The sequence below is a fragment of the Pygoscelis adeliae genome, unplaced genomic scaffold (genome assembly GCF_000699105.1).
Source record: "Pygoscelis adeliae isolate BGI_AS28 unplaced genomic scaffold, ASM69910v1 Scaffold85, whole genome shotgun sequence".
In the NCBI taxonomy this organism is placed as follows: Eukaryota; Metazoa; Chordata; class Aves; order Sphenisciformes; family Spheniscidae; genus Pygoscelis; species Pygoscelis adeliae.
In genome coordinates, this window is record NW_008824900.1 from 487,876 (window position 1) to 498,725 (window position 10,850).

The following is a 10,850-nucleotide window of genomic DNA, read 5'->3' on the forward strand; positions in this document are numbered from 1 at the left end:
GGGGTACAGGAGCGAGGTGGGTCACACCCCCCCCCCGCGGTTTCCCCCCCGTGCTACACTGCAAGGGGCGCCGGGGCGACCCGCCGCGCTGCCAGGGCTTGGCGCCGATAACGACTCTAATCCTGAAATTGGAAGTTTTTAAGGGTTTTTCCCTTGTCGTTGAAGCTCGGCAAAGTGAGAGGAGACAGGATAGGGTGCTTCAGTTGGAAGGGACCTACAACGATCATCTAGTCCAACCGCCTGACCAAAAGTTAAAGCAAATTATTATGGTAGTATTATTATTTACCTTCCCTTTCCAGAGAAGGGCAGGCACAGTTTCCTTCTCGGCTGTTTCATTCAAATCAGATTTTCACAGCTTCCATCTAATCCGTCCCATTTTTGCAGCCCGTGTGCAACCGGGTAACCACAGCCACCGCATCTCCCCCGACCAGGACAACAGCAGCGGAGGTCTTTAAAACAAAGCCACTAACGTCTAGAAACGACCCTTCCTTCTTGCTTTTTCACCCAGCAGAGGGGGCGACGACGGAGAAGAGCTCAACTGAAGGGGCCAGACGGCGTGTTTCGCGGCAGTGCTAGCAGCAGCAAGTTCCGCTGCCCTTGCCGGGACGCTCCCGCACCCGCCTGCGCCCCGCTCGGAGCTGGCCAGCACGCCGCAGCCAGCCCTTCGCCGCTTCTCCAGCTAGCGTTAATTAAACGCACCAGATCTCGCCCCGCAGTTTCACGAATCGCTGACTGAGGCGTGTAAAGAGGGCATTTCCCGAGCCTGGAGGATGATGGGTCACTGCAGCCACGGAGGGGTTTCGTTCCCTCCCTGGCACAGGCCTAACACGTTGGACCTTCCAATCGCTGTTTGAAAGAAAGCGGCAGAATTATTTTACGCTTCTTAAACTGTTTCCTTTAATAGGAAGTGCTGCTTTACTCTACCTTGTGCTTCTGAAACAAACATTTGCGTTCCAAAAATATACAGTGTACACATACTCTGTAGCTATAGATACAAACATTTACAAAGAAACGAGCAGGCTGGAGCGGACTAGCTTGAAGAATCTCACGCCCTTCTTCCTGGCCCTCCTAGAGCAAGACTAGCTGGGCTCACCGTGCCGTAAGCAGATCAGGGCTACTGAAAAACACATGCTTGGGAAATATCATACCCTTGGTGACTACATGAAACAACGTGGATCAAGAGAATTTCCACACACTGCAGAGGTTTGGAGTTTCTGCTGTCTCTTCCCACCCCCTCCTTTTGTCCCTGGGATCTGCTTTAGTATCTGCATCTCACGTCCAGATGGACCGCAGCCTACCCGTCTGCGCCCTCTCTACTGCCGAAGGGCTGATCCCTCACGCGGGCATTGCTCAGCTTTACACCAAAGAGGAAAATGTGGTTCCCGAGACATTTGGTTTCATCTGCAAGGCTTCCTCAAACTAAGGGAAACTGGCTACACTCTACAGTCTTAGCATTTTAGCGAATAGGTCGGTATGGGAATGTCATTCCTGGTATAAACGTTTGTACGGGGTGAGCCGGGAGCGCCGGGTGAGCCGGGTGAGCCGGGAGCGCCGGGTGCGCGGGGTAGCCCAGAGGAGGAGTATGGATATGAGGATAAAATCCTGGTGGCAGAGCGCCGTGGGTCGGTTGCTGTACTGGACCTGAAATCACCAGCTGGAGCAGGCTGTGGAGAGAAATTCAGACAGGCGTGAGGATTATTTAGAGGCGGCTTTTGTCGTGGCTCTCCCCAGCCCACAGGGGCCTGGCTCTACGGACAATTCATAACCAACACACAGCACTGCTGGAAGGCAAGAGGACAGTGATTCAGTTAAGCTCTTTACAGCTTCCAGCAGACTCTTTTTTCTTTCTTTCTTTTTTTCCTTTTTAAACTTAGTTGCTCTTTGTGAAGAGGCAAGAAGCAAAGTGCAGTTAAGCTTAGGGTCAGGTAAAACAAGCAGGGAGTTGGGGATGGGACAACTTAGGGGCAAGTTCCACACCGTAATTTCATTTTCCCCTTCTGTGCACTTGTTCTAACACAGGCTGGGCAAGATCATCTATACGGTGGGAGTCACTGAAGTCTCCTTCAGTCAAGAGTCCAGCTTGCAAGGGAGGAAGTAGCCAGCGCTATCACCTTTATCCTTGCGCTAAACTGTGTGTGAATAAAGGCCAACTTCGGAAAGTAAACACAATTTTTTAGAGGAGATTTTGTCTCAGCAGCCCTCAAGTGCGTGTCTTGGAAGACGCATCAAAACCAACACAGCTGTAGAAAGGTCTCTTACTTGTTATGCGGTAGCCTGGAGCACACACTTCTCAAGTCATCTGAAAGAGGACAGAAGACATACGGGTAAAGCAGAAATTAGAGCAATTTTCCTCTCCACTCTCCTTTCTAGGAAGACGAGATTACCAAAAAAGCTCCAGTCATCAACAGATCCAGAATCCCAGCCTCAGGCCAAAAACTTCCATGGGAGAGAACACGTTTCTCCATCTCCCCAGTCATTACTGCAGCTTTTTGCGCTTGACACTTTATCCTATGTTCGACGTTTAACCTGCGCTGCCATATGGGAAATGCAGCTTCATTTCAAGGCAGACCAAGCCTTAGTATAGAATTTGCAATATCAATATACTATCAAGAAGTAACGAAGACATAGGAAATACAAGGTATGACTCTGCCCACTGAATATGGCATGTATGATGAGAAAAGCATCAGGTCCAAGCAAGGCAAAGCTTACCCAGTACCTGTTTTGCATTGGTTTGGGGGTTTTTTTAAACAGTGCTAGTGTAAAGAAAGGGTTGAGGCTTGGGGTTTTTTTTTGCCAGGGTCTATTAACTAAAAATTGCACCTTTTTTACCACCTTAATGTCTTTTCCAGAACATTTCTTGGTAATATCTGTACGCCTCACTCCTTCGTGAGCTGCTGCCATCTCTTCCTTGGTCCTTGAAAGGAGGAGTACTTCTTTCAACCGATTTTTAGATATTGATGAACAGTCTGTATTTGCCTCTCCAAAGCAGAACAGCTAGAACCAAGGCATTTAACAACATACCCTGTTGCTAGAGTCCTTTCAGGAATAGCTTGAGAACAAACTCCTGCGTTTGTAGATAAACACACCCCCAAAACACCAAAATAGCTGGTATTTCGGCAGCTACTTATACTGAATTACTTTCCTCTTCTACAGTAAAAGCAAGCGCTCAGAATGTACCAGGAGAACAGCTAGGAAAAAAAACAAACCACAGCCAAAATGGGCCATCAACTAAAAAAACTCCACTTTTCTGCCTGTTCTTATTACACCCAGAGCTGCTTTATGAAAGATCAAAAAGAATAACATTGACGTTTGACCAGCAGCACTGGTTCACCCAGGGCAAAAGCCTCAGGCGCCTGCTTAGGCAGAGGCTGCCCTCCGCAGCCGGGGTCCGCACTAACTGCCCGGGCTTTGGGGAGCTTTGAGCCTTCTGGTCACACCAGGAATCACCTGTTTTCAAGAGAACAAAAAAAGTACGTCTGACTGACCCTGTGCTGTGTTAAGGCACTTCCCTTTTTCATCTCCGCAGGTCTTTCGGAAAGAAGTGGTTTTGGCAACAGGAAAGACAGGTGAAAGCCACATTAGCAGGCTTCTTTACTAAGTTTAACTGAAATCGTACCCACTGTAATGGGGTCTCGTTACAGGAGAGCTGAAGGCCCAGAAGTTCCAGATGAACAGTTTTTGCTTGCTTTTCAAATTCGTTGTCTAGCACACCCACCCCATGGTTTATCTGCTTCATGGTGTCTCCTCCAGCAGGCAAACTCAGAGAAGTCAAACTGAAACACGGTTAAACAGTGCTTTTTACATAGCTGCCAGCAATTCTGAGGGAGTCAAACTTGTCCCCATGCCAGACCCCCAAATATAACTCCCTTGTGCACACTGCAAGGTAGAAGATCAATTCTCCAGCTCTGCAAAGCAACACGCCAGTCACCAACGATCTCTCCTTTCTTACCCCCCATCCAGTTATTTTTCCTGAAGTATTTCCTGCACTATCACTTCCTAAGAGTGGCAAACTACTACTTCTGCTGTGAACACGTTGATCTTTACTCTCCCACCCCCAAAACTCCCTCTTACAACATCCACACACTGGAGGAAAAGAACCTCGTGCCAGAGTCTCCGCCAGCCCCGCCGACAACTTACCTCTAGTGCACAGGAGTGCTCCCGATGCCATGGCCACTTGCAAAGCCTGAGCCAGTCTGTCTAGAGCCAGTTCAATCTCTTTGGATGCATTGAGAGGATTGAGTTCATCAGATAGTCTGTTAATTTCCTCAACGAGTGGAACTACGTGGTCAAAGGGTACTAGCCCCAGGCGCCCATAAAGGTTCTTCTCCGTTAAATGCCCCTAAGCTCCAGTCATCAACAGATCCAGAATCCCAGCCTCAGGCCAAAAACTTCCATGGGAGAGAACACGTTTCTCCATCTCCCCAGTCATTACTGCAGCTTTTTGCGCTTGACACTTTATCCTATGTTCGACGTTTAACCTGCGCTGCCATATGGGAAATGCAGCTTCATTTCAAGGCAGAGCAAGCCTTAGTATAGAATTTGCAATATCAATATACTATCAAGAAGTAACGAAGACATAGGAAATACAAGGTATGACTCTGCCCGCTGAATATGGCATGTATGATGAGAAAAGCATCAGGTCCAAGCAAGGCAAAGCTTACCCAGTACCTGTTTTGCATTGGTTTGGGGGTTTTTTTAAACAGTGCTAGTGTAAAGAAAGGGTTGAGGCTTGGGGTTTTTTTTTGCCAGGGTCTATTAACTAAAAATTGCACCTTTTTTACCACCTTAATGTCTTTTCCAGAACATTTCTTGGTAATATCTGTACGCCTCACTCCTTCGTGAGCTGCTGCCATCTCTTCCTTGGTCCTTGAAAGAAGGAGTACTTCTTTCAACCAATTTTTAGATATTGATGAACAGTTTGTATTTGCCTCTCCAAAGCAGAGCAGCTAGAACCAAGGCATTTAACAACACACCCTGTTGCTAGAGTCCTTTCAGGAATAGCTTGAGAACAAACTCCTGCGTTTGTAGATAAACACACCCCCAAAACACCAAAATAACTGGTATTTCGGCAGCTACTTATACTGAATTACTTTCCACTTCTACAGTAAAAGCAAGCACTCAGAATGTACCAGGTGAACAGCTAGGAAAAAAAACAAACCACAGCCAAAATGGGCCATCAACTAAAAAAACTCCACTTTTCTGCCTGTTCTTATTACACCCAGAGCTGCTTTATGAAAGATCAAAAAGAATAACATTGACGTTTGACCAGCAGCACTGGTTCACCCAGGGCAAAAGCCTCAGGCGCCTGCTTAGGCAGAGGCTGCCCTCCGCAGCCGGGGTCCGCACTAACTGCCCGGGCTTTGGGGAGCTTTGAGCCTTCTGGTCACACCAGGAATCACCTGTTTTCAAGAGAACAAAAAAAGTACGTCTGACTGACCCTGTGCTGTGTTAAGGCACTTCCCTTTTTCATCTCTGCAGGTCTTTCGGAAAGAAGTGGTTTTGGCAACAGGAAAGACAGGTGAAAGCCACATTAGCAGGCTTCTTTACTAAGTTTAACTGAAATCGTACCCACTGTAATGGGGTCTCGTTACAGGAGAGCTGAAGGCCCAGAAGTTCCAGATGAACAGTTTTTGCTTGCTTTTCAAATTCGTTGTCTAGCACACCCACCCCATGGTTTATCTGCTTCATGGTGTCTCCTCCAGCAGGCAAACTCAGAGAAGTCAAACTGAAACACGGTTAAACAGTGCTTTTTACATAGCTGCCAGCAATTCTGAGGGAGTCAAACTTGTCCCCATGCCAGACCCCCAAATATAACTCCCTTGTGCACACTGCAAGGTAGAAGATCAATTCTCCAGCTCTGCAAAGCAACACGCCAGTCACCAACGATCTCTCCTTTCTTACCCCCCATCCAGTTATTTTTCCTGAAGTATTTCCTGCACTATCACTTCCTAAGAGTGGCAAACTACTACTTCTGCTGTGAACACGTTGATCTTTACTCTCCCACCCCCAAAACTCCCTCTTACAACATCCACACACTGGAGGAAAAGAACCTCGTGCCAGAGTCTCCGCCAGCCCCGCCGACAACTTACCTCTAGTGCACAGGAGTGCTCCCGATGCCATGGCCACTTGCAAAGCCTGAGCCAGTCTGTCTAGAGCCAGTTCAATCTCTTTGGATGCATTGAGAGGATTGAGTTCATCAGATAGTCTGTTAATTTCCTCAACGAGTGGAACTACGTGGTCAAAGGGTACTAGCCCCAGGCGCCCATAAAGGTTCTTCTCCGTTAAATGCCCCTGAAGCATCATAAGAACCTGCAGGACACTTAGATGCAGTTTTGAATACAGCTGATGGCAATCTCTGTCTTCTCCTGAAGCGGAGTCCTTGGCAATTTTGCTGGGAGGGTGTCCATTTGAGAGAGAGGCTTTCTTCTTCCTTTTATAAGCCAAGGGGGCCTTCACACACCAACGGATCAGTCCAGTCAGCGGGGTGAGCTCTAAAAACCCTATTGGCAGGTTGGCTGCAATAGGAGTGTTTAGAAAGGTGATGAGGATCAAGCGGGGGTCTTCAAAGATCCAGGAAACTATCAGCTCGAGCAGATCTGAAGGAGGGATGAGGTCATCTGAAGATAGGAAAGGTATTATTGAGTAAGCTGAGCCTTGCACTGGAGCACAGGACAGCAGTCTTTAATTAGTCTCTCACACACACCCTTCCCGCACTGTCGCAATTACAATTCCAAAACCTCCCCAACTCTGCTGTTTTTTTCAAGACACCAAAGGTCGGTGCTCGTTTGTCCCAGGGAAGACACAACCATGTTCCTGTCAACGTCACCTTCTCCACCGCCAAATGCCAACATTTATCCCCTTTCCCAGCAAAGCTTCTTTTGGCATTTTCTTCTCTCCCACCCATCATCTGCTCACTTTTTCTCTAAACTCAGTCTCCATTTATCCCTCGCCACAGGAAGTACGACGGGCAAGGGAATGGGAAAAACTTGTTGGCACTTCTTTCTCTTCACCCCAATCATTCAACTCATTTCCTTTAAGTCTTACCTAAACAAGCATGTCTCGTGGAAAAACTTAATGCAACAACATGATCACATGACAGGTAAAGGATTATAAGATTATGTAAAGCTTCAAGTAAGAAGTGAAAGGTGGTCATGAACTGCAGCTTGACTACTACAGACAAGAGAAACACTGACTTCCCAGTAATCGTGCATCATCCCGTCACGGGGACAGGCTACTGGACTGAGCCACGTACTTTCATCGCAAGTTGTGCACAGTGTCAACACAGGGCTCAGCACAGAACTGTCTAGTCAGGTCTTTTGTACCTGAAGTGACTTGTAGGACAAATCATCTGGACTACAGAATTGCTAATGTGCACTGAATGCAGAATCAGTATTTTCCAGTTTTTAAAGGTCTCAGAAAAGCTGATGGCAAACAGCCATCACAGGTACTGTTTGTGTGGTCGACTCCTGTCCTCAGGATATGGTGGAGGCTGCCCAGTTACAGACCGCTCTTTGAAGAGCAAGCTTCCTTTTCTTGTGTCACCAATAACATCTCAAATAAACTAAGGAATTAAAAAAAATGACTTCCTATAACTCATGTTATTTCCTTTCTGACATGTCTTTTAATTAGTTGGATGAACTTCCAAGTGGTTGCACAAAACAGATATAAAATACTGAGGAAGAATATGCTACGAGCTCTACCAAATACTTTTTAAAAAAAGAAGTCTAAGCCTTCACCTCTCTCTCACTAATGCCAAGCTGCTTATCTGGAGAAGACCGTGCAAAACGTTTCCTTTATCGATAACAAATAGTATTTGCTTTTTTGGATTATGTGTGATGTTGGTCTTTAGTGTATGGTTGTTCCCTAGTCTACCACGAGCTCTCCGTCTCTCTCGCTGAGTAAAGGTAAATCAATCTTATTTTCGACAACTACACATTTCTAGTGTCTGAGCAACAACAGCCCGAGACAGGTCACATCACTGGCTGTTAACACATACAGTTAGAGAGCGCATTGGAGGTACGCTGTTGATTGTGTTTCTCGTCACTGCTCAACAGAAATCCTGCTCCAGCGTGCAAACACTCAGAATTTGTGTTTCTCCCCTTTTTGGAAGGAATCGGACTGACACGACAGCCCTGAGTCTATCTGCTGGGTAGGTGACAGACAATAGGGAGGTCCAACTGCCCAGCCCAGGCAGATCAGCCTTCGCTCCTAGAGCTGCTCAATCAATAAGGTCCCCGCGTCCTTTGCCCTCTGTGGAGGACGTTGCCCTTCGTCTCGGGCGTTAGCTGGCTGCTTCTCCAGCAAAGGCTCTCCCTTCAGCCACTGCGTGGTTATTTTTATTCTCACCCCAGTGACAGATGAGGCAACAGCCACACCCCTGAGCTGCTTCTGGCGATAATTACACGGTAACAAGCATCTTTAGAATTTCAGCAGTTAATTCACTTGCAACAGTTAATTTGTGTTGCATTATACTGCACCTCTTACTTCGAAAGACACATCTTGGAAACACTTACCTGAAGAGAGGTCGTAGAGCGCCGTGACGGATGTAATGAACTGGCAGCAGAAGCGAGGACTGGCACTGAATATCTGCTTCAGCGTCTGGATGGACCCTGGCACCAAGTTGCAGTAGTCGTCGACCAAGGCTCGGGCTAGCCTCACGCAGTACACGGCGGGGGTTCGCTGCAGGGGTGCGGGACGGCACGCAAGGAAAAGCGAATTAAACCCAATCACAGGAGGTTCTACAGAGCCGACTTTAAAGTTTGCGCTGCCTAAACACTGTGCCTGCCCAGCCACTTTGCTGTTTCAACATTTGTGTTTCCACTGTCCCAACATTAAAGCGCGCTTTCTCTCTCTGCATATCAAAGATCCACTCAGACAGAAATAAAATTACTATTTCACAATATTAAAATAGATGATGATATTTCCTGTTTACAATATCTGTAGTTTAAAATTAAAACCTTTTACAGCAATAGTCTTACTTAGATGGAGATTTTTTTACTACTTCAGCAACATAGTTCTGTAGTTCAACCAGTTCAGTACCAGAACAACTAGTTCAGTTAACCTCTCAGTTACGCTTGACATTTTTAATGTGAAAAAAATTCTGTGCAATCCTCATATCACTTAAGAGCTGCGATCTGCAAAAAAACTACACCTTCTTCTGCTACCCAGGTTACATCCCCTCCTCACCTACCAACGCTCACCAGATGGGAAAAGAGGGACCCCACAGAAACGGTACTGGTCTGCCTCCTACCACCCTTCCCTCCCAGCACAGCCCCTCTGCTCTTCCCCTTCTGTAAAGCAGGCGAGTTCTGCACATCCCGCAAATGCAGCGGGAACAAAGATGCACTTCCCAAGGTCTACAGTAGGGAATCTCAATGGGAAAGGAGGAGGTATAGGAGATCCCTGACATACTGCATTCACGGATATGAATACCAGACACAGGTATTTTGTGCCCTCATCTCGAGAGAGGTTTGCCTCTTCTGCCATGCCCAAACTTGCACACGAGGGACAGTTTATTTCCCAAGCTCCAGAGTTGGCTTCTTTGGGCAATGAGACCATGAACTGCCCTGGTTTTGTTCCCTGTGTTGGTCAAACCCCCCACTAATCCCTTTCGACATGCTGGGCTCGGGTGGAAAAAAAATCAAATAAAATAAAACTTTAAAAAAAAAACCCAACACCACAAAACAATGAAACTTTCACCCACGGTAAAAAAACCCACCAAATTTTCTTCTGCCAGTGCAGCACATAAATGGATCGGCAAAAGCTCTACCTTTATGCTGGAGCAAAGGAATGGACACGAGCACAGACGTGGGGTGAACGTAGCTCCAGCAGCCAGCTGTTGCGTCAGCCGGCACTGCCACAGATGAGCAGCTGACCGCAACCAGCTGTCACTGACCGTTTGGCGACACTCCGCCTCAGTTCACCCGCTACCCATTGCGGCACACTCCCTCGCTCCTTCCCCGAGACCGCCCTGCCTGCACAGAAGCTGTACCTGCAGCCAGAAGGCAGCACACTCCAGAACAGGAACCCTGCACACAGCCACTGCCATGGAAACCAGCTTTCCTAGTAAAGCCATCCTGCTGTCATCTGCTTTGTTTCCTTGAGGGCTGAAGAGAGATGAGAAAATGATCTGCCGGACTGAATCCTTGGTTTGCTCTTGGAAATAATTGCACATGATCTCAAGGAGCTGAAGTTCCTGAAGTGAATTCAATCTCTGAAAGAAAACAAAAGCAAAGCTGCAAAATATACTGGGGCTCTTGAAGAATCAAGAGCTGCTTTGGTGAAAGACAGGAACAGTAAAGGCTGAGAGCTTCCCTCAGGTGTTAGAAACTCAATGTTTGTGCACAGTACACATATTTAAGCTTCCTGAACCACCACTGCATTTACCTAGTTACACTGAAAAGCTCTAGGTTGTATTTGAATACCTGGATGCCCAAGACTGGTGCTTGCTGTACCACCAAGCGCTGCCCACAAACTGAGAGATAAACCTACAGCAACACTGGGGTGAAAAATCTTCCCTCCCTCACCAAATAACAGCACTAAGGGCACCACCGGGCAGCTGGGGGGGAGTCACAGCAGGGCCCAGCAGGCCCCAGGCCCGCCCATGCCAATATACACCAGCAGCTGTTGTTCCTGGTCGCTGCTCTCTGTGAGGTCCTCGCTTGTAGCTCCAGCCCACACCCAGCCACCCAAAAACCCTGGTACAGCTCAGCTGCCGCGCTGCGAGGCTGTGGGCAGTCCCCAGGGGCCTCGGGGCCCACCACACCTCCCCGGGGCCCTGCCTGGTCTCCCAGAGTCCTGTCCAGTGCATGGGGGTCTTGCCAGCCAGATCCCCCCTCCCCACCAAAAAA

The 10,850-nt window shown here is 47.8% G+C and overlaps 1 protein-coding gene across 1 annotated transcript in view; it reads right to left on the reverse strand.

Annotated features, from left to right (window-relative positions):
- Nucleotides 1-878: 878 nt before the first annotated feature.
- Nucleotides 879-10,850, reverse strand: part of LOC103917611 (chromosome unknown open reading frame, human C7orf26) — an 11,302-nt gene continuing 1,330 nt past the window's right edge. Inside the window, exons 2-6 of the mRNA XM_009324798.1 lie at nucleotides 9,992-10,213; nucleotides 8,514-8,679; nucleotides 6,090-6,617; nucleotides 2,260-2,299; nucleotides 879-1,664 (exon numbers count right to left, since the gene is read on the reverse strand). Of these exons, the coding sequence (XP_009323073.1) occupies nucleotides 1,457-1,664; nucleotides 2,260-2,299; nucleotides 6,090-6,617; nucleotides 8,514-8,679; nucleotides 9,992-10,213 (1,164 nt within the window). The 3' untranslated portion in view covers nucleotides 879-1,456. The remainder of the gene's footprint in view (nucleotides 1,665-2,259; nucleotides 2,300-6,089; nucleotides 6,618-8,513; nucleotides 8,680-9,991; nucleotides 10,214-10,850) is intronic.